Here is a 23,116-nt window from a genome sequence, read left to right as displayed (position 1 = left end):
ATTCAGATCGTACTGCATCATAATAGGGGTGAATCATATAACATCACATCGGAAGCTGCTTCATATGTATCTTTAATGTATCGTATTATTGGCTATGCATCGAGATGTGAATCACATCAGCCTTAGTTATGGAGATGAACATCCCTACAGTGATTGGCAGCGGGTGAGACAGTCCTGCTTGTTGTATTCAAATTGGTTCTGAATTTAAAGTGTGGAAACCCAGTGCATGTGATGGGAATTGGTTCTGAGAGGGACAACTCCAGTAACAGTGATGATGAGAGCAGTACAGTTGCTCCATTATGCCCTCAGGCCAATATGGCATTAGAGGAAAAAAAGGTAGGGTAGCACATTGCAGTAAACAAGCAGGATTGGGGACCAGGGGAGCTCTGGGGTGTACTGGTTTGGCTGGATGGATAATATGGCTGGCTGGTATTCATGTTTACATAGGGAGGAGAGACAGAAAAGGCTGAATGATGGGGGAAGGGAGATGCTGAGCACTCTTCACTCATAGCTCAGAAACCTGTCACACACACTAACCTTTGACTGTCTCGTGACAGGAGGATAATGTCTTCAGTGCAAGTATTTTTTTTATATGTGTAGGTACTTACTCTATTGCAAATGGCACACAATAATCTTTCAAATTCAAGATTATAAATAGGTTTCGATTGTAACGGTCCATACGTAAGGTCTAATCTAATCACTCATACAGAAATTAAAACCCTGGCTGGAATATTTACCATTTAGCAGTAATAATGACAGCAATGTCACATCTAAAGGTCAGACAAGTTCAGTAGCACTATAAGAGAGAATCCAGACAAACATTTAGAGAGGCTGCATGCATCACCACATAAATGACCTATTCAAAGATATTGCAATTCAAATTTCCTTTTTAATTTATATCTTATATTGTGGTGCTTTATCTGTTTATCTCTCACACTGTGAGAAGGAGAAGAACCTTTTCTGTGTGCACTACATATATGTGTGTGTGTGTGTGTGTGTGTGTGTGTGTGTGTGTGTGTGTGTGTGTGTGTGTGTGTGTGTGTGTGCTGGAGTCACCTAGACTGCTGACATAGCTGGAATAAGAAAAGGAAAATTCAAGCAATGCTAATTGGTCTGCTTCACCCTCTTACCTTTGACTCTACTTAAAATATCTCCTGCCTTTATAGAAACATAAAAGCACATGTATTTTCCTACGAAGCTCCCAGTGCATGTACATAATATTTAGACAGATAAATAGGAAAATAAAAGAGTTTTTTTAAGTGAGAGAGAAAGTGTGGGAGGCAGGGAAAGATTTGAAAACAGCCAGACAGCCTGAAGGACATTGCTAGTGTGTTCGGTTTCCAAGCTGTGACATTTACGCGAAAACCCGTCAGCAGGATTCCATCCTCTTGCCTAATATTGGGGCGCATAATAATAAAGATGTCACACTCCACCTGAAATGATGAAATTGAGAAGCAAAAACAGAAGTGCTCGACTGAGTGGAGCAGGAACAACAATACCCGGTCAAGTGCCTGCACTGGGAAAGACAGCACAGACTCTCAGTGCGTGTCCAACAATTAGCCAGTCAGCAATAGTTATTATCAAGAGTAAGAATAAGTATGTCTGACACATAGACCTATCTATGTAATTAAATCGTGCCTGAAAGAAAGAGATGGGGGGCACGAATCACAGGTTCTTATATCATTTAACAGACTTATTATCAACCCTCCTTGTCACCCTCTTCTGCTGACTGTTCTGGTAGGTGAGTTATTATACTCTACACTGAGACATACAGGTACGTTTTTGGTTTGTGTGTGTGTGTGTGTGTGTGTGTGTATGTGTGTAAAATACTGGTCATGCCTGGCCGCAGTTACAGTTAATGGGATTTCCCTTTTGTAGAGCATATATTCTTGTTCATCTTAACATTTGTGCCTTATACAATTGTTAGACAGCTACAAAACCTCTAAACAATTATATGTATGGTTTACACTGATCGCAATGCTTACTTTGATTAGGTTTGCACAGCATTTTTTTATTTTACACACACCGATCAGGCATAACATTATGACTTAATAACTTGCCTAATATTGTGTTGGTCCCCTTTTTGCTGCCCACACCGTTCTGACCTGTTGAACATTAACAGCATTTACTTCTTCAGTAATTTTAGCTTCAGAAGCTCGTCTGTTGGATCGGACCACACGGACCAGCCTTCACTCCCCACGTGCATCAATGATCCTTGGCCACCCATGACCCTAACGCTGATTCACCACTGTTCCTTCTTTAGACCACTTTTAATACATACTGACCAATGTAACCAGGAAAATCCCACAAGAGCTGCAGTTTTGAAGATGCAGTTGTCTAGCCATCACAATTTGGCTCTCGTCAAACTCAAATCCTTTCACATTTTTCCTGCTTCTAACACATCAATTTTAAAGGACAAAATGCTACCCCACCCACAAACAAGTACCATGATGAAGAAATAATTACTGTTATTCAGTTTTGGCTGTAAGTTTGTAGTAGTTGTCCCGCTGCAGAATAATTTTGAGGCCAATTAGACACCTCCCTGATAGTATTGTATGATGGATAATTATCTGCCTATATTTCTTAGCATTCAGGACACCATTAATCCTAACCAAACTTACAAAGAACATCCACCATGCTTCAGTCTTGCCTGTACTTATTACTGTACACATCCACAGCCCTTTAACAAACAGACTGCCTCTTGCTACAGCCAAATAAACACTTAGAAATTTGAATTATCAATCCGGCGCACCTACTGCCTTTTGTTTGCACCCCAGTTCCTATATTTTTGTGCATAGTTGATTCGCTAAGCCTTGTTTTTACATCAGATGTATGGATTTTTGGTCACAATTCTTGAATGAAAAACACATCTGGACAGACTTCTCCAGGGTCTCACAGTTTTCCCCCAGTTCTTTGCTGATGGCACTGCAGGACATCTTCCAATGTCAAATGAAAGCAAGCATGATGTGTCTTTAATCTACTGCATTAATTTTCCTTGGCCAACCACTGCATCTATGGTCTTCGATAGGCTTAAAAATCACATCTTTAATCCCAGGCTGCTTTAGAAGTCTTTGCCTGGGAGAGACCGTGCTGATGCAATAGAATTACATGTGTTTTGAATTGAGATCTATTTATATTCTTAATGAATGAACAAACCCTTAAAATAGTTACATGGTTGACTCAATAGGATTAAACTAAGCACAGCATTGAAAAAGTAAAAAAAAAACCTTTCCAACTCCCGTTTGATTGTTACTAATTAATGAAATGTTTTTTAAAAGTTTGTACTGTTCGTAAGTTTGCAGGATGACCCCACCCCTATCTAGAGGGCACAAGGGTTTGATATGATGATGATAAAAAAAATACTGTATATTGCCTTTCCATTCACCACTGTATCTCAAGTCTAACTAAATGCTAATGGAAATTTTCGGAGCAACATAAGACTATCATCCTAACAGCAATTAATGCAATGTATTTTACATTTATAGCATTAGGCAGATGCTCTTATCCAGAGCAACTTACAACTGAGCATTTGATTGTTGAGGCTCAAGGGCCCAGCAGTGGTAGTTTAGTGGTGCTGGGATGTGAACTTGTGACCTTCCAATCTAATCTTCTAGTCTCTTACAGAATTACATCAGTATTCAGGGACAGGCATTAAGCTGGTTTAAATCCTACCTGTCTGATTGTTACCATTTTGTAGATTTAAATGGAGAACTATTCAGGTTAATGCAAGTAAATTATGGGGTGCCACAAGGTTCAGTTCTAGGACCCCTGCTTTTCACAATATACATGCTCCCCTTGGGAAATAATATAGAAGGCATGAGATTAGCTTCTAATGTTATGCTGATGATACCCAGCTATATATCTCATAAAAACCAGACGAAACATCTAATTTGGCTTGGTTAACTGAGTTTGCTAAAGAATTAAAAGATTGGATGACACATAACTTTCTATTATTAAATTTTAAAAAGACAAAGATTTTGCTCATTGGCCCAAAAACCAGTACACAGGAGCAACAGCATTTCAACTTGCATTTACAAGCATGTACTGTAAATACTGTACTAGGTTAACAATAAAACTTGGGAGTTATTTTAGACATCAACTTGTCTTTTGAAAATCATGTTACCCATATTACAAAAACGCCCTTCTTACACCTTAGAAAAATTGCTAAGCTAAGAAACATGTCTATATCTGATGCAGAGAAGCTTGTCCATGCGTTCATGACATCCAGACTGGACTATTGTAATGCATTACTAGGTGGTTGTCCTGCATAATTCATAAACAAGCTACAGTAGGTCCAGAATGCAGCAGCCGGAGTTCTCAAAAGTTAGAGAAAATATGACCATATAACCCCAATCTTATCATCAATACACTGGCGACCTGTTAAGTCAGGGCATTCTCACCCCACATCGTCACATATCGACGCTGTGGATGTTGCGTCCGCCGGCGTCCACATCCGACGCCGAGGGTACCCTCTTCGCGTCGATTTTCGACGACAGGACGGAAACCCTTCGCCGCCGACGAGATGGATGGGAGCCCCTGTGCTTCGCTTTTCAATGCAGATCGCTGTCCTATACACTTAATAATTTATTATCTATCATAATAAGTGTATAGGACTAATTTTAAAATTTCATAAAATTCTGAAGATGACCGTAACCCTAACCCTAACCCTAACCCTAACCCTAACCCAAACCCTAACCCTGACCCTAACTCGAACCCTAACCCTAACCCAAACCCTAACCGTAACCCGCAAATGGGGTCCCGTCCATCTGCGTCGAAAAGCAACGCGAAGGGTTTCCCGTCCCGGTACGTTGAAAAGCGACGCGAAGGGGGTACCCTCGGCGTCGGATGTGGACGCCGTCGGACGCAACATCCACAGCGTCGATATGTGACGATGTGGGGTGCGAATGTGTTGGTTAAGTTTCGAATCAACTACAAATTGTTGCTACTTGCCTACAAAGTCCTAAGTGGTTTAGCTCCCATGTATCTATCCAGTCTTCTCACACACTACAATCCATCATGCTCCTTGAGATCTCGAAACTCTGGACTTCTAGTAGTTCCTAGAATAGCAAAGTCCACTAAAGATGGAAGAGCATTCTCACATTTAGCTCCTAAACTTTGGAATAGTCTTCCTGACAGTGTTTGGGGCTCAGACACACTCTCCCAGTTTAAGTGCAGATTAAAGACATATCTTTTTAGCAAGGCCTACACATAACACATATCATATATCATAAGCTTGTGCTCCGGTACATTGAAATTAAATTCACATTATAAACTTGTTAATATTATGAACAGCAGCTATACTAATTCCTCTTGAATACCTCTTGAAGATTATAGACTTTTAAAAAGTAGATGCTGAGCCTGCAAACATCCCGAACCATCTAGAATTGTACCAGCACTATTTGACTGTATAAGACTGTAGAATGGACATTACTCATAATCTTACATTCTGGTGCTAATGGTAGTTTTCACTCTTCAGTGTTTTGTATTGTTTTAAGATCTTCTTTAAGAAGTTCTAATCACACTATTGATATCACCCAAATGAGGATGGGTGCCCCTTTTGAGTCTGGTTCCTCTCAAGGTTTCTTCCTCATAGCATCTTAAGGAAGTTTTTCCTTGCCCCATTTGCCCAGGCTGCTTATCAGGGATAAACACACATCATTCACTTTAATTATTAAATTCTGTAAAGCTGCTTTGAGACAATGTCCATTGTAAAACGCGCTATAGAAATAAACTTGACTTGACCTTCCAATCTAGATTCCAATGCCTTAACCACTGAGCTGCTACCTCTCAGTATTTGAATGGGCAGTGTTTCTACGTTTAGGAGACTGCACCATCAATGGCACTGTGTATTAAAGCTGGTACTATAGCCTATGGTGACCCAGCACCTCACTGAAATGTAAATGTAAATGAAAGTAGACACACTGAAATTCAGGAGACTCAAGGAAATTTGAGAAGGTGTGGGAGAGAAAGCACTAAACACAGACAGGGACAGAGAGAGAGAGATTAACTGCTAAATGTTGACCCTGCCAGCTGGTAGCTGGAGAAGCTGCATGCAAGCACACACACAAACACACACATGCACGCATATCTGGACGTAGCTCCCACTGGAGTTTACAGGCTGTCAAGTTGGCACAGAATGCACAGAGGGGGAGGGGGATGTGGAGACCTCATTAACCATCAATGACACGCAAAACTGAACACCATAGAACTATCATAGCACCGATCATAACACTCAGAAGTGTATAGTTGGGGAAAAGCTGCTTACTCCAGCATGCGCCATTACAGCAATAGTCATGTTAGGCTTTTACACCACCCTTGGAAAATGTTCTTTGAAAGGTCAAAGAGAACATCCTACAACCCTCTTTCCCCACTTACTCAGTTCTGCTTGAGAATTACAGGTATAGTCAGAGACTTTCACTGTAATCATCTATAGTTCATTTTCTCATATGCACAATATTCAAAGGTATCGCACCTTCAATTAATATTTAGAAAGAACGAAAAGAAAGGTGCTTTATAGGTGTCACATGTACTTTACAGCATTCTTTCTTCACATATTCCAGCAACTTTAGGCAGCTGGATTTAGAACACAGGGTCAGACATGTTACAGCACCCCTGGAGCATAGAGGGTTAAGGGCCTTGATCAAGGGCCCCAAGAGTAGCAGCTGAGCAATATCAGGGCTTGAACCCCCCAACCTTCCAATCAGTAACCCAAAGGCATTTTTATGATTGTTTATTTATTTATTTATAATTTTTTTCTGAACTATGATCTCCATATGAAAGGAACGGGATAAACCATGTCAAACAATATAAGCATTTGACACCTGATCCGTCTGGTCAGAATTCCACCTCTGCAGTTAGGCTAATTTAATGTGTATATATTACAAGGAGATATGATAAATATACAGTGTCATTGGTACACAAGGCCAACAATACAGTACTTCATTAGTAATATTTCCAGTTAACTGAATAGTGACTGACTTTTATGAATAGTGAGCATATAAGAACACAAAAGGAACAGAATGTGACAAAGAAACTACAATAAAATTCCCATAGAGGGCAGTAGAGTCGCCCTTTTAAACTACAATCTCCAAAAAAAGAGAAATTTTAAAATCAAATATTAAATTTGAATTTTTGAGAATTAGAACGAAAAATTATTTAATCTTTGAAAAATGTTAGGGTTTTATGTGAAGCGTATTGTGTGTAAACAAGATATTCTTGCATGTTTTCCAGTGGACTATGTTTTTTGATGAATACTAGACTCTACTAGCTAGGGACCTACTTTATAAGACTAGGAAGCAAATTGTATTATATATAAAGTTCGCACACATCTTTAACTTCTTTTTTGTTGATGATTTAACTTTTGAACTGCTCATCAATAGTTCTGTTTTGTAGGGTTTGTATTTTCCACTACGTAGAGATTTTTTTGGAATATTTGGCTTTGCAGATACACTGATCCTTTGACCTACTGCTTAACGTGTTTACTTGTAATGCACTTAGACATGCATGTAGTATGCAGTGACCCATGATCAATTAGATTATTTTATAAAATATATCAAGTGAGAATTTACCTTGTGGAAGAAAAAATTTAATTCAAATTGAATTCATATTCTGCATAAACAGCATGTCCAATTTATCTTGAATATTTTATTTTATAGCAGAAAACTGAGCCACATATACTGTATGTGCTCTATGTGCATGAATCATTGATCACTTTGTGACCTTCAACCCAAATTCTCTTAAATGCTCTTCTGTCCAAACGCATTGAGTAAAGACGGAAAATATTGCTTCTATTTATTTGTTCGAATGTCCTCAGACATGCAATTAATCATAAAATAACACTCAGGAGATGAATATGCATAGATCTATGAATATGCATAGATCCATAAATTTAGGAACATTACTGACAAACTATGCCAGTAAACTACGTTTCATTAATCATGGGTTGATATGAGTGGGATTTCAGTGTCTAGTATGCATTATCATGTATTCCTATTGATTCATTTAACAGTCACCAAAACCATCAAATAATACCACACAATCATGTTTTTAAAGGTAACATCAACCATGTTAACCACAGACTGCAGTGTCAGTGTCATAACAATTATACAGAATAAATCACCTCCCAAATCGTATTGTCTCAGCAGTGGCCTCTTTTCAGTAAAGAAAGAAAGGTGGCAGGGTAAAACACAGTCAAAATATTTGATAATTTAAATGAAAGTTTGCTGATTTAATATACTGTATGTAAATGTATAATAGTTATGCATTGAATGTATTACTTTTTATGACCATTCAAAATATTGGTATCTTCTTTAAAATCATTTAAAAAGGTACACTGCTCATAGCAACATATGTGACAGTCTGCGATGGCTTGTACTGTATGTAAAGTACATAAGATATGTTCCTAACCAACAAATAGCTACACTCACTGGCACACCCATATACCTGCATATTCTTGCACATATCCATTCAGCCAACCTTGTGGAAACAGAAACATCGTGTACAAACATGTCAAGAGTTAATGTTAATGTTCACATCACACATAAGACTGAAGAAAGAATGAATGAGTTTGACTGTAGTATTAATCAGACAGACTGTCTGTTTAGAGAACTTTAAGAATCTCTTGTCATTTTTATGTACAAAAGTCTTTATATATTTAGCATTGCGTCCTTGTAGCTCCAGGTTGTCTGGTTTGAATCTGGAATTAGGTTAATGTCTATGTGGACATTTGAATGCTATTCCCATGTATCAGTTTTTTCTATCACCCAAAACAAAATGGCCCCTATGTATTAGAGAGTGTATGAATAGACCCTATATAGAGAAAATAGAGATACCTGACTTCTCCACCCATATGTGGTTCCTCCCTTTTAGCACGAAGTTGACGACACAAGGAACTGCAAAGGTCACCTAAGAACCTGCAATTTTCTCTTTTGCAGCTAATGAAGGTTTACTCAGTTCAGAGATGGCAAAAGTACAAACATCCTTCACTCAAGTAGAAGTACAGATACTTATGTTTGAAAAGACTGGTAAAAGTTGAAGTACTGAATATAATGTTTCACTTAAGTTAAAGTAAAGAAGTTTGGGCTCTGACATGTACTTAATTAAAAAGTAGCTATTACTATTATGTTCACACTGGTAACGGGACCTCACAATATATTAATATATTAATACAAAATAATAAAAAAAAAACTATTGAATGTATCCAGGCTGAACAACCACCATATAGAACACAAGCAGAGAAAAAATTATGATGATCAGGTGATCAGGAATGTCTCTGTTCTCAGTCATGTTTACATCACTGACTTCGTCTGTCTCATCCACGTTAGCTATACTTCTTGTTTCCTTCTCCCTTGCTTCTTGTTAGCTTTGTAGTCTAGCCTACATCTGTGGTGTGTGAGAGCCAGGAAATAATACACCAGTGGTAGATTAAAAAAGCCGTGCAATTACATCAAATAGGTTGATAGGCCAAAAACGGCGTACAATGAGAAGAAAGAATATTGATCATGTCACCAAATAGGTTAAAACTAAAGAAACAGGCCTGGTTTAAAAATGTAAGGAGTAGAAAGTACAGATATTTGTGAAAAAAGTTTATGAGTGAAAGTAAAAAGTTGACTAAAAAATAAATAGTGAAGTAAAGTACTGATACCAGAAAAATCTACTACATCTACTACAAAATCTACCTACAGTTGCAAAATATTTATTCTTCATTACTTCCCATTTCTGATCTATGTGCTGTCAAGTATTTTTGGCTGATATTAGTGAAAATTTCCTCCGAGAATTTCTGACAGTCTGCTATGTTTATTTGTACCTTTCTGTGTTACGTTTTAAGCAAATATCCAGTATCTCCAAACTGTAAAGATCCACTTCCATATCACCTGGTTGAGGTGGTTTGGTTGTTCATATACCTTATTGACTTCTTATTTTTGTGACTATAAAGCATTTTTTTTTATCTCATCCCTCTGTATATACCCTGAACATCTTGAGATTTATTTTAGAAGCTTTATTATGTGTTGCTTTTTTTCCGGTGTAGGCATACAAAATGTTAACTATGTACCATGCAGTCCAGTTTGTTTAAGAACAATGTGAAACCTCATGTCACTGTTTACAAGAAGCCTACATTTGTGCAGAAGATGCTTGTTGGTTTTTGTCTGCATCCTGGATATTGCTGATAATTATCTTGGTCATACTGATAAATATCTAACTAATCTTGGCTTGCATCCAAAGGAAACACTTCCTTTTCTGTATTGGAACAGCACTGTTTGATCAGTTCTGATTGACATTTTTTAAAAACTGGGTGTCTTTTTCTAATATTTTCCTTTTGCATTAAATTTTTTCTGTTTAACTGATACGAAAATAATAATAATAAAAAAATAAAAAAATGGTAAGAAGGGGGTTTGAAACTGTACCGGCATAACTGTATATAAATGTGAGTTTAGTGAAAATGAAGTGTAAGATAAGTAGCACACTGCGTCTTTTTTTAGAGGAGCAGGATGTGTCATATAAAGTTCCTTTATCCACTGTGCAAGCAAAGATGTACACAAAGATTCTGGAGAAACAGGATGCCCTACAGGAGTCATTATATCCTGTAATAATATTTAAATACTGCAAAAGTCATTGGATTGTGCAATATTGATCTGGCACAGATTCAGCACTTGAAGCACTCCTGAAGGAATGCTCAGTAATGTGCAGGACTTTAAGGGCAACCAATGTCACAATCCTGCACATTGTAACATTTGCACAATTTACTATTTCTTCACAAATGCTTGAATTCCTGCAGGACCTTTTCATAAGGGAATGCAATGAGTCTGCATAAGTTATAGTCTCTGTTAAATATTTTAAACAAAGATACTCTAAAAGATAAATATAGGCTTGTTACATTAACTTTACAAGCAAGCCGTTTTGCTGAATTCTGCCAGCCATCCAAAGGGGATTTATTTTACAAAATTAAAAAAGAAAAAAAGGAAAGGTTCACACACATTAATCCCCATGCAGAGGAAATAACGTTAACACTGGTTACCAGAACATTCTGGGTTTTTTTTGTTTGTTTCTGAAACTTTTGTAATTAATTTGAGATAACATTGAAGTAATGTTTCAGTGATTTGGGTTATTCCCCTAATACCCTGTGTGATCAATAAAGTATTCTGATTCTGATGATTGATTCTGATTTATACTTTAAAGAATTTAGACCTCTCTGGAGGCATGGAAGTATACCAGCTATAAAACATCTAAGAGGCCTTCAAGATATCCTGCTATACATAATTAATTGTGTAAATAAACCATTACTAAAAATACTGGCACCTTTAAAACCACACCTTGTCCCCTCCCTTTTTAAAAGTGCAAATAGTTGAGTTCGTCCTGCATTTTAAACAGTTTAATAGGGGCAGATTTAGGAGCAATCAGGCCTCTGACCCCCCAAAAATAAAGGGGTAGGGAAAAGAACAAAGAAAACAAAGAGTAAGAAACTGAAATGGGTGCAACAGCTGTTAACTACTTTCAGAGGGTTAAATCCCCCACTCTGACCTCGGAGTTTGAAGAAAGAGTACACACATTTCATACATAACAACAAAGAGACAGAGAGAGAGAAAGAGATTCACACCATCTGCCTGTTTCACCACAGCACTGCGTTTGTCCTCAGGGATGATAGCTAGCTAGCTAGCTAGATAGATGGATGGATGGATGGATGGATGGATGGATGGATGGATGGATGGATGGATTTTAGTTTATTTTAGTTTCATCTCCACAATTTCACCAACATAATCGTGCGACGTTTCTGGGTTCAGCTGTTACATGACAATTCCTGATTCTAATGTTATCTATTGGTTATATTTTATCTTTTACTTGTCACATACCTTACAGCACAGTAAAATTCTTTCTTCACATATCCCAGCCTTGTTAGGAAGCTGGAGTAAGCCATGATACAGTGCCCCTGAAGCACAGAGGGTTAAGGATCTTAATCAAGGGCCAAACAGTGGGAGCTTGGCAATACTGGGACTTAAACTTCCAACCAGTAATCCAGAGCTTTAACCACTAAGCTACCACCTCCCCAGTAGGACAGGACATTGTATTTTTAAAAAAAAAAATTTTATATAAATAAATAGGTTGGGAATATACATTTCACATTTATAAACTAGACCCTATAAGTTTATCCATAATGAGCATTGCAAGGAAAAACTCCCTAACATGGTATGATGAAACCTTGAGTGGAACCAGGCATCCTTACCTAGGATAGGATAAGTCTTCACTTCAGACTTGCTATGATTATCATTAAATTGTTTTGACGGAATGCATATTTAAGCAAAATAATCATGTAGTGAATTTTATTTATGAAATCACACGTTTCTGGTATTTCTTATATTTAATAGGCTTTACACAGTGTAGGCTATGGTCCTGAGCTATACACTTGAGCTTCTGCTTATTTTGTGATTGTTAAGGATTGACGTAGATTGTATTTGTCCAAACTGTATGTCAATATTTTGTGTAGTGAGGTGGTGGTCAAACATGCCAGGTTAAAATGTAACAGAGAATGTTTTGGTTTCAAACCCATTGTTATTGTTACTGAAAAGAGTTAAAGTAACTAATATTTATATAGTGACATCACACACTTGCACTTATACTTCTCTTTCTTTTAGGTGATGGGAAGATTTAGTTATAGTAATTCCCACAGCAGGATGCATGATGTCCAGTATCACATCAAATATTACAATAAAACTGTGGTGTAACACTGACAAGGTAGGCTTTGTTTTTTATATTCCTTTAGCCTAGCAGTTATACAAATACATGTAGTGTTTAATCAGATATGACTTTCCAGAAAGTTCATCTATTGAGCATAGTTGATTAATTGCACTCAACATTTGGAGCAATTTTTCTAACACATCATGAATTTTTAACAAAAACTTAGATGTAGGATTTGCTATCTGATTATGACAAAGGAATGCTTCTTCCATTCTAATTCCTTTCCTGTTTATTGGGTTATGCAGATTAATTGTAATACCAAGTACCAAAGATCCATTATAATACATTTAATTATAAACTTATCTGAAGGTAGAATTTTCATAAATACATGGTGCCTTTACCCATTTGCATCATTTGTCTTTTCTCAAGTGTTCCAGAGATCCACTGCAATGTTGACCATAATAAAGCTGCTGAAAATTAATCAATTAATTCATCACTCACTGATCATATCTAAAATATCAAAAGTAATCATCTGCTTTACCGCGGATTTATCTTGTGACACCAATTTTTTATTTTTATTTTTTTTTTGTGGAATTGCATTTGCCACATAAATAATTAGTTTAGCTGATTTTTTTTTTTAACTCATAGGGAATTGTTTTTATGGAGTTTTACGTTGAAATATTGAAATTTATTAATAGAAATATAATTAATGTTAATACAATACAGTACTGTTTACATCAATTTTTTTCGGTTTATCACGGTTTATGTTTGGGGTGGCGTCTGTTTATTGCGGTTTTCCGTTTATCGTGGGCGGTTTTAGATCGTAACCATCGCGATAAAAGGGGGATTAGTGTACATGTTTTTGGGATCATTTTATCCAAAACAAATTCTAAGTAAAACACAATACAAATAAGCAGTTGACAGTGAAGGTGAAGAAAAAATTAAAACCAAGTGTGTTGTTAATATAAAATATCAATGATGATATGAAGTGTTAACTGGTGTAGAACTGCCCCAAGCTTTATTATTTTACAGTAACATCACACCCTACTGTGCCTCATATCACACTGTATATGCAGCAACAATTTCCCAGCTAATACAATTTTACTTCTGTGTAGAGTGTTTTTATCTGTTAATGATTCCATTTATTAAATGCAATCTTTCTGGTTTCTTTTCTAACTTTGCCACAGTATGGCTAAAAATAAGTGAACGTGAAATGTTTTGAAATCTTAGAATTCGCAATCCTAGACGACTGATTGTATGAAAGGAAAAGCTGTACAAGTAACATGGCCTACACTGACCCTGTTTGTTCCCTGACGTTCTGTTTGTTCCCAAATGTTCTAGTTTGCTGTAAAGGGTGGAGCAAGTGGCTGGTGTTTCTAAATGATAACTGTTAATGACGAAGCACCCTTCTAAAGATTTAACTAGTCATTGCTGGAAAAGGATCTGCATCCGTGGGAAAAGAGGTAGGAGCTTATGGAGTCTTTTGTCCTTCATGTTCCTCAGATTTGTTCGAAACTTTGAGAATAGTGTAGCTGAATCAAGGGTTAATGAACTGTTCGGTTTTGCAGCTAGGTTTATACAAAGTTTTATGTAAAACTTTGACGTGAATCTTTTCAATAGCATTACCAGTTACAAAAGAATGTAATGACATGTGTGGGGAGCTGATTAGGATATAGGGTTTGTTAAATTTTCAATGCAATGTATTTACAGCATAGATTTGGCAACAATACTTCTAAAAAGATATTTGAAATCGCTCTCGATTTGATATGTGCTAATTAATTGTAGAAAACAAGCCATAACAACATAACAACACTTAGGTGTATAATGCAGCTCTACAATGGTACACCACATTAAGTGACTAGAAATGTTTAATCATAAAGTACACTACTAGGTGATTAGATAAGCGTTTAGATAAAAGTAAAAGTATTTGCTGTGTCCATTTCACCTTGCTACTATTGGACTACATTTATGTTTGAATAATTCTGTGTCTTACCCCTTTGTCTGGCACTGATTTACTACTTATTTCTCCTAATAGGTTGCAACATGGCTATAAGACAATTATCAAAGTGGGCGCATGCGTGGCAGTGAAAGCCATGTAATGACCAGCAAATCAAGACAGTCATCTGGGAAATCGTTATGATGAACCTTACGACAGCCACATTTACTCTGACCTGTTCATCCAATGTTACAGTGGCACCTATTGGGGGGTATATTATCACCTGGAGAATGTTGATGGTTACACTTATTACAGTCCCACTCTCAGTCATCACCATCATTGGCAACATCCTGGTCATTGTTGCGTTCCGGGTCAACCCACTGCTCAGGACGGTCAGTAACTACTTCCTGTTGAGCTTGGCTGTGGCTGACCTTATACTGGGCACCATTTCAATGAACCTCTACACCACTTACATTCTAATTGGACGCTGGACGTTAGGCAATCTGGCCTGTGATGTGTGGCTGGCTGTGGATTATGTAGCAAGCAACGCCTCTGTTATGAACTTGCTGGCTATTAGCTTCGACCGTTACTTATCTGTCACGCGACCTTTGACCTATCGAGTCAGCCGCACAAACACAAGGGCAGCACTGTTGATCGCTCTGGCATGGGGGGTATCTTTCCTGCTTTGGGCACCAGCCATTTTGTTCTGGCAGCACATAGTTGGTGAAAGGACAGTGCCTGAAGATCAGTGTTCAGTTCAGTTCCTGTCTCAGCCTGTGATCACTTTTGGCACTGCTATTGCAGCGTTCTACTTGCCTGTCAGTGTGATGGTGGGTCTGTACTGGAGGGTGTACCAAGAGACAGAGAGACGTTCACGGCAATTGGCTGGGTTAATAGCATCCCATGGGGGCGACTCCAACAAGTCATCACAGGTGAGTTACAAATGTTTCTCTCTTTGGATGCAATAAAGACCATCATGTAGATTGTATGACCTGTATAATAAAAAGTTTAAATAAACTTTCTTTATTTCATGCACATTTTTTGTCATTATCAGTCCCAGTCTAGTAGCAGCTATTTAAGTGACAGTGAAGAAGCCAGAATCCAGACAACTATTCAGCCAAAGTTGGAAGAGAGCACTAAGACCCTTTGTCCCTCCTTTACCTGGTGGACAGCAACATGGTGGAAAAAGAGTAGGATACATTACACTGGAGCTTCATCACACACCATCAACAACCACACACACAATGGCACAGACTGCTTCCTCAGCAATGAGGATATCCAGAAAAATGCTGCATATATTCCTCTTGCTCAGGTCAATAACAGGCTGGACTTACAAAACAATGTTGATTCTGATGATCTACAAGTGGCGAACTGCCAATCAGACAGTCAACAGTCCCCTGAAGAGAGTCTCAATGTTACTACAGGAGTGTCACCTCTTACGCAGGCCAGGGCACAGAAAAACCGTAAGCCACGCAGCTGGTCACTGATCAGAGAGAAGAAAGCGGCACGGACCCTGAGTGCCATCCTATTGGCCTTCATTGTGACGTGGACACCCTACAACATCATGGTGCTGGTGTCCACGTTCTGTGAACACTGTGTTCCTGAGAGGCTCTGGCAGCTGGGGTACTGGCTTTGCTACGTCAACAGCACAGTAAACCCAGTTTGCTACGCATTATGCAACAAGCACTTTCAAGTTACTTTCAGGGCTCTGTTACTCTGCAGGTGGAGGGAGCAGAGAAAGGGGAAAAGACGGACTTTTTCACAGGACAGCTAGTCAACTCACTGGAGACTCTTTTCCTCTCATTTATTAATTGCGATTCATCGTTTCCTTTCCTTGCATCCTCTGAGAGAGGAGCTAATGACATGAAGGTACAAGGGAATTTGCCCATTGGGACATCCTTGCTCTTTGAAGTTAAGTTATTGAGACATGCACAATTTGCATGAAAAGCATTACATGCACATTGTACACAGTGCAATTGCCAACAAAAATAAAAAAACTTTTTTTATAGGTACATTGCATTCTAAATGTTGATGTTCAAGCCTTCAAGATTGTACATCGTCAACTTATGGGAATATCCTGAGGAAATTCATCCATGTAAACCATTAATTTTTCAGTAGTATTCTCCTGTTTTTTTCGGGATGTGCACAATTTACCAGTATGGATTACAAAATAAAAAGACAAAAGAGGCAACTGACATCCCCACATTTACATCCCTCTAAACAAAATTAAAGATACAGCCATGACAAAAGTGATGGATCAATGCTCAGGTCTATAGGAGGTATAACAGAATATTAAAAAAAACCCTTTTTATAACATTGTGGAGACTTTTTTTATTATTATTATAATGCTGTGTGGATTTTTTAAACAATTTACTATTAGCTTTGATTTTGGTCACATGCCCACTTACGAACAACTTGGACTGAAAAATGAAGTGGACATTAATGGGAACACACTGCGACTCTTTCTGAACACTATACTGGGTTAGATAATTAATGTTACTTTGTGTTAAGTCAGATGTTTCTGTGCAGATATATGGTGGAGCAATGTTTAACCATGAACACTTGTGTTACATGTATGTTTATTGAAGAAAGGGCAATATAAAAGGGACATAAGACAGCATTACATTCATTACCAAATACTAACAGACACAAAACTCCACAGTTTGTCAAATACTTAAATGAATGAAGGAAAAAATGCTGTTGAGAATGTGGACCTTGGCACCATTCATCCCTGCAAGAAAAAAAAAACACCAATAAAAGTATACTTTGTTACATATAGATATTAAAATACACCATAATCCTGTCAGAATAAGGCCATGTGATTTCTTCTGACATGCGCCGTAAACAAGCAAGGAAAAAAAACAACAACGTAAACAACAATCTGGCAACAGATAGAATATGAACCAGTTCTTCATATCCATTAGTGAGCAATAGTTATGGAAATAATCACTTTCTAGATTTACCTTAGAGCTCAAATCATTTAAAAACACTTAATATCTGTAGTAATGTGTCAGACTAGAACGTTGCAACCGTGGCGTGAAAGTGAAGTGCATGCGAAAGTGAAGTCTCTGCGCATGTGCTGCCAAATAAAAGTCTCCTTCTCGTTCGATCTTCTCCGCTCCTCAGCTATGCCATACCACGATGTTGTGAAGACATCAAAGTGTAGCTTATGTAGTGTAAAAAGGATTTTTTTTTTTTGGTGTATATGAGCTGGATCAAAGGGGTGTGTGTGATCACGTGTTGTTTCACGAGCAGTCCTTGCGATGTGATTACTCTACTGTAGGATTCTGGCTTTGGTAGATGGAAGCCTTGTCCTTCAGAAGATCCAGACACAAACGACAACTCCAACTTCCTGTGCATGCAAGACATGAAATACAGGTTAATGATTATCACAATACGATCACAGTGCTGATTCGAACACTGACCACCACTAATCTAAAACAATTTGGCAAATTTACCTCGACTTTAGAATATAGACATTAAATTATAAGCTATTGTGAGAATCACCGTTAGACAAAAAAGGACACTTGTGAAAACTGTGTCTGTTAGTAAAGTTACATCATTAAAAAAAAAAGCACACGTTATCATAGGCTGCTGCATTACAATGAATTAAATACCAAAAACTAAAAAACATCTTTTTGAAAAAAGTCCATGTCCCTATTGGTCACTACAATTTCCCCCCACCTAATACTCCAGAACCAAACTACAGAAAAACAGGTCATTTTCAATTTCTATGTGGATGCATGGAAAAGAAAACCAAACTAAAACAGAAAAAGGATAGATTTTCTTTATTGTCTACAAATATGACAGCAGGTTTAAATCAGAAGTGGGCAGAGATAATATAGTCTATAGAGGTTGTTGTGCTACCAAATTTGCACATATTTATTTTTCATTTACTATGGGTGAGCTATATTAGATGGATTTTTATTGTATCAATATTTACGATATTTAATGAAATTCTTTTTTAATAAAGTCACTTATATATGACCTAGTGGTGCAGACTAAATACAAACGTGCAAATGGGCCATCAACATTCGGAATCCACTCAATGACATAACAAAGCCTATTTACACCCAATCTGCACTTTAACTTCTCCTCCCATAGAAAACAATTATAAAGATTAGGCCACACTCACTGATACTCGACCAAATTCACCACCCTGCTTATTAATAGAAGGTACTACAAACAGGCAAGCAGATGATGAGGCTAGAACGTGAAAACAGCAAGCAAGATTCATGTTAAGCATTTTCCTCTTCTCTCTCTCTCTCTCTCAATATCTCTATCTATCCATCTATCCAGCAATGTTTTGAAACATTGCTTGTTGTGCATCTTTTGCATGTGCGAATTGAAAAGTGACATTTAAAACTATTTTTTTTTTAAATATCATAGATATTGATACAATAAAAATCTATGTAAAATAGCTCATACCTAATAAAAGAAAATTATGCATATTAGGTAGTGCAACAACCCCGCCCACTTCTGATCTGAAACTGCTGTGACATTGATTCTGTAGTTCTGCATTTAGACATAATAAAAAGATCACGCCCTTTTATGTTTTCCATGCATCCATGGGGGGAAAAATAAAAAAAATGGTAAATTGAAACAACAGTCCTTTTTAGTTTTTCACTTTCTAATTGAAAATTAAATGACCAGAAAGTACAGGGACTAGGGCAGAGACTATTTTGTAAATTTCCCCTTATGCTACATGTAACATATAAGCACAGCCATAATAATATGGCTCTTATATAAAAAACACCATCACCCAGATTTAAAATAAAGACTGCAAACATGTACTAGTACTATTTAGACACACATGGAAACAGAAACTACATTTATTCAGGACAGATTTTCTCCAATATATATATAGGAGGGCAGAAGAGAAAAATTGCAATGTTCATTAGACAGTTAGTGACACCATGTGGTTTGAGACCAAATTGAAGCCATTTTTGGGGCAGGGAAAAAAATATACATGTTCGATTTGCTTGTATTATAGTTATTTTAATGTCTTTCCTTGACCTTAAAAACTAGTCATTGCCATAGTTACTGTCCACAGTGTTGAGCATCCTTCCTTTCTTGTAATATTGTACAGTACTTTATTGAAGGATTCATTGTTAATTTACCTTCTGGTGGGTCAGACATTGGAGGAGTGAGGCAGTACATGTGATATCCTCTGTCGCAGTCATCACAGAAGAGAAGCTGGTCCTGAATCAGCACGAACACAAGAGGAAACAGTCGAGCGGGAAAATGAATGTGTGTAAATAGGCCTATTGCATGACATTAACATCTGAATGCAAGACATGCAGGGATTGACACGTGAGAGTGTGCGAGTGTAAGTGTGAGAGTGTGCGAATGTCTAAAGAGGTCACTGAACTCACATCATTCTCAGATGTGCCACAAACATTGCAGCACTTGCATTCAATGCACTGCCAGCGGTATGTTTTGACGGCTGCCATCATCACTGCTGTGAACTGCAGGCAAGAAGGATGACCTGAGGAAAAATTAAAAAGGACATTGATCATCATGCGAAAATATTACAAGCTACAGACATCATTGGCCGTAGTTTTTATAAAATAAAAAAAAAAAGGGGTAATCAATAAAAAGTGACAATAACTACCCAATAACCTGAGTGTTACCATTACTGTCCTGTTATAAGCGATTTCAGTGTTGTTCCTGTAGATCTTACACTGGATTATATAGAAGTGAAACACCATACCTGAGCGTCCACAGTCAGAGCAGGACACCAGCTCCTCAGACTGGCCCGTCTTCTGGTTCATGTTGGAGTCGCCCAGGCAGAAATCACAGTAATCATTTGGCGGTGCCAAGCCATTCGGACCTTTTTTAGGAGCTACGAATAAACCGAGCATTGAGTTTTTGTGTGTGTGTAATACAACAATTTACATTACAACACATTTTATATAAATGTAAATAAATGGCAATAACTCATGAAATCACAGTCAAAAGTTTCAATGTGCTCACCAAATACTGACTACTCTTAAGTAGTCAGTAATATAATTGAATATGGCACTACTTTGTTAGATATGTGCATTAATGTCGACTAAGGAAAATAAACAAGTCATAAGTTGTGTTTACAAGAATTCAACAAGTTGTTGACCAGTATTTCAGCTAATACACTTACTTAATATCCACAGTGAATTACACATGGAACAAGATGCAACTGAGCACCGAGTGTTCAGTGGCCTAAAAGTGGCAGCTTTGTCATGCTGGGATATGAACTGAAGAGCTCAATGAGGGGTCTCATTTGTTTGGTTTGGCTAGTGTAATAATTTTCTGTTTATATCTTCAACTACAGCGTGTCTTTATGCAGTAGGGGAGATACAGAGCTTCTTTTTTTTTTATGAAATTTATTGCACTTAGTTCCATATAATACCTTTCCCTGGGTTATGGATTTGTCCACCAAAATGTAGAATAATGCACATAATTTAAGCAGAGGAGAACTTACTCTTGGTTTCCTCCTGTGGTGCAGGAGTGTGGATCTCAACTTCTTCTTTATCCTCTCCCTCTTCTTCAGCCAGGTGAGAGTGGGTGTAGTGGTAGCTCAAGCCTGGTCTATTCTTATAGCGTTTTCCACAGACTAAACACAATGAATCAACGGTCAAATAAACATGGCTCAGCATGCACAAACACGTACAGCACACCAGACTAATGTAACTTACTATCACAGGCATATGGTTTATCACGATCTTCCAGTGCTGCTGCAGCGGCTTCTGCTTTCTTCTTCCCATTTCCAACTCCACGACCCTAGAAGACAGAGAACATCAGCTACTTCTGACAAATGTGTTCTATTAGAAAATTGTTATGAGGCTGCAGTGTGTCAAGTGTCAGCCACCTTGGATTTTCCTTTCCGTCTTTTCGGGGTCTCCTCCTCAAAGTCTTCATCGTCTAGGTCGTCCAGATAGTCTTCGGGTTCAAGGATTCTCTGAGAAAACATCAAATGTGGTCAAATGTGCTTGAGGCCACAGCTAAGATTGATTCTATGCTGGCTTATATAATAAGGGATATGAATGACATCTGATCCAAGAATTCACTCTACGATTTTAGATTTCTGCTGTGTGACTTGCAAAGGGCATACTTTTTGAACTCCCTGAACCAAAATCAAAAATGTGGATGTCACATCAACTAGATACCTTTCTGACACGTGTGGATCCACTGTGGCTACTGGCACCAGCAGTGCCTGTGATGTCGGCCAGACTCTGGTCTTCCTCTGGACCCCTGAGCTCTGGAGCAGCTCTCTTATCCAGGGGTTCTCCTTTTAGCAAAGCCTCCAGGCTGCTTCCATCCAAAGGTCCCAAGCCATCTTTTTTCAATCCCAATTCAATGTCGGCTTTTAAGAAAGGCATATGGTTGATGACGGAAAAAGAGCTACGTTTTAAAATTCTTATTAAGATTAAATACCAAGATGGATTACCTGCTTTGAGTGGGGGGAAAACCAAAGCAGGGTCCTCTGGTGGATGTGCCCTTCTCTTCTTTCTCCAGCGGCGGGCAGGGTATGTGTACAGCTGTCCTGGTGCTACGCCTTGTTGGGGAAAAAGAAGGCAATAAATAAACAAGAAATGGGAATTCTGTGGAATTCTGATCGGAAAAATCACGAGATCGGATCCCAGCAATGTCAAGCCACCGCTGAAGCGCCCTTAATCAAGACCTAAGTCATGGAGATGGTGCAATATGTAAATGAATAAAAAACATCACCAAACCTGCACTCCTGTGCCTTTTCTCCATCCAGATATAGCAGTTGCTCTGAGCCACTCCAGTCTGAGAGTCGAGAAAAGGCATGAGGATGCTTCTCTCTGCACACAGCCGGGCATTGTAGCTGTGGCACTGCTCCATGGCATCTTTGTAATACTGCTCTCCCATCCTAACGTCCGGAAAACACACAAAAGTTCGTGAGTCATTTCAAGATAGAAAGGAATAAGAGCATGAAGTACAATTCAGGTGTTTCGGTATACAGCCAATTAAACCGAATAATCGATTAAACACATCATTCACAAACAATAGCTGCAGCTGCGGCTCTTCTATCCAAACAAGAAAGCGTTCAATACAAACATATTCTACAATAACCACATGCTTTAGAAATGTTTTTGACGCACAGTGAATTAATACAACGTGTAAAGTAATAATCTTGAGTAACTATTGAGCTAATAAGCTAATGTTGTTTTCTTGGAAAACAATGAATGGAAGCGGTTAGCGAGCCACTGCATAAATCGAGTAAAGTGGATTCGCTTTCACGAACACTTTCACTTCGTTCAAGAGATAACTTGTTCGATTCGGAGAGAAGAAAAAAAACCAACAAGCGAATATTCGTTATCATGTAAAGGGAAAAAAAATCTGTAAAAATCAACTCACACTTTAACAACATTCTCAACGGCCGCCGCCATTTTTTGATGTAATGGTCGTAATGTTTTAGTGCGCATGCGCACCACTACAACGCTGCCAGATGTTCGCACCTCCATGAGCGCGATTAGTGTCCGATTTCTGTCCTTTTGTCTTCAAACC

At 38.1% G+C, this 23,116-nt stretch overlaps 2 protein-coding genes across 2 annotated transcripts in view; one reads left to right on the top strand and one right to left on the bottom strand.

Annotated features, from left to right (window-relative positions):
• Window positions 1-17,242, top strand: part of chrm1a (cholinergic receptor, muscarinic 1a) — a 22,868-nt gene extending 5,626 nt beyond the window's left edge. Inside the window, exons 3-6 of the mRNA XM_046849330.1 lie at window positions 12,627-12,726; window positions 14,011-14,132; window positions 14,705-15,537; window positions 15,660-17,242. Of these exons, the coding sequence (XP_046705286.1) occupies window positions 14,806-15,537; window positions 15,660-16,379 (1,452 nt within the window). The 5' untranslated portion in view covers window positions 12,627-12,726; window positions 14,011-14,132; window positions 14,705-14,805 and the 3' untranslated portion in view covers window positions 16,380-17,242. The remainder of the gene's footprint in view (window positions 1-12,626; window positions 12,727-14,010; window positions 14,133-14,704; window positions 15,538-15,659) is intronic.
• dpf2l (D4, zinc and double PHD fingers family 2, like) lies at window positions 17,168-23,116 on the bottom strand. The gene is made up of 11 exons (XM_046849331.1): window positions 22,967-23,116; window positions 22,318-22,478; window positions 22,032-22,139; window positions 21,751-21,947; window positions 21,453-21,542; window positions 21,280-21,364; window positions 21,066-21,197; window positions 20,319-20,450; window positions 19,981-20,093; window positions 19,726-19,807; window positions 17,168-17,957 (listed from the first exon to the last, which is right to left on the bottom strand). The coding sequence occupies exons 1-11, from the start codon at window positions 23,071-23,073 to the stop codon at window positions 17,875-17,877; spliced, it is 1,290 nt and encodes a 429-aa protein (XP_046705287.1). The 5' UTR covers window positions 23,074-23,116; the 3' UTR covers window positions 17,168-17,874.

Source organism: Silurus meridionalis, chromosome 5 (genome assembly GCF_014805685.1).
Source record: "Silurus meridionalis isolate SWU-2019-XX chromosome 5, ASM1480568v1, whole genome shotgun sequence".
In the NCBI taxonomy this organism is placed as follows: domain Eukaryota; kingdom Metazoa; phylum Chordata; class Actinopteri; order Siluriformes; family Siluridae; genus Silurus; species Silurus meridionalis.
Note: the sequence above shows the minus strand (reverse complement) of the source record. Positions and strands in the feature narration are given on the sequence as shown.

Bases quoted from the DNA above. Each gene is read 5' to 3' on its own strand.
- dpf2l (XM_046849331.1), bottom strand. From the start codon at position 23,073: ATGGAGGTGCGAACATCTGGCAGCGTTGTAGTGGTGCGCATGCGCACT. The intron at 21,543-21,750 runs GTATCTAGTTGA...ATGTTTTCTCAG, and splicing joins GATCCACACGTGTCAGAAAG to AGAATCCTTGAACCCGAAGA. The intron at 17,958-19,725 runs GTAAATTAACAA...TTGCATGCACAG, and splicing joins AATGTCTGACCCACCAGAAG to GAAGTTGGAGTTGTCGTTTG.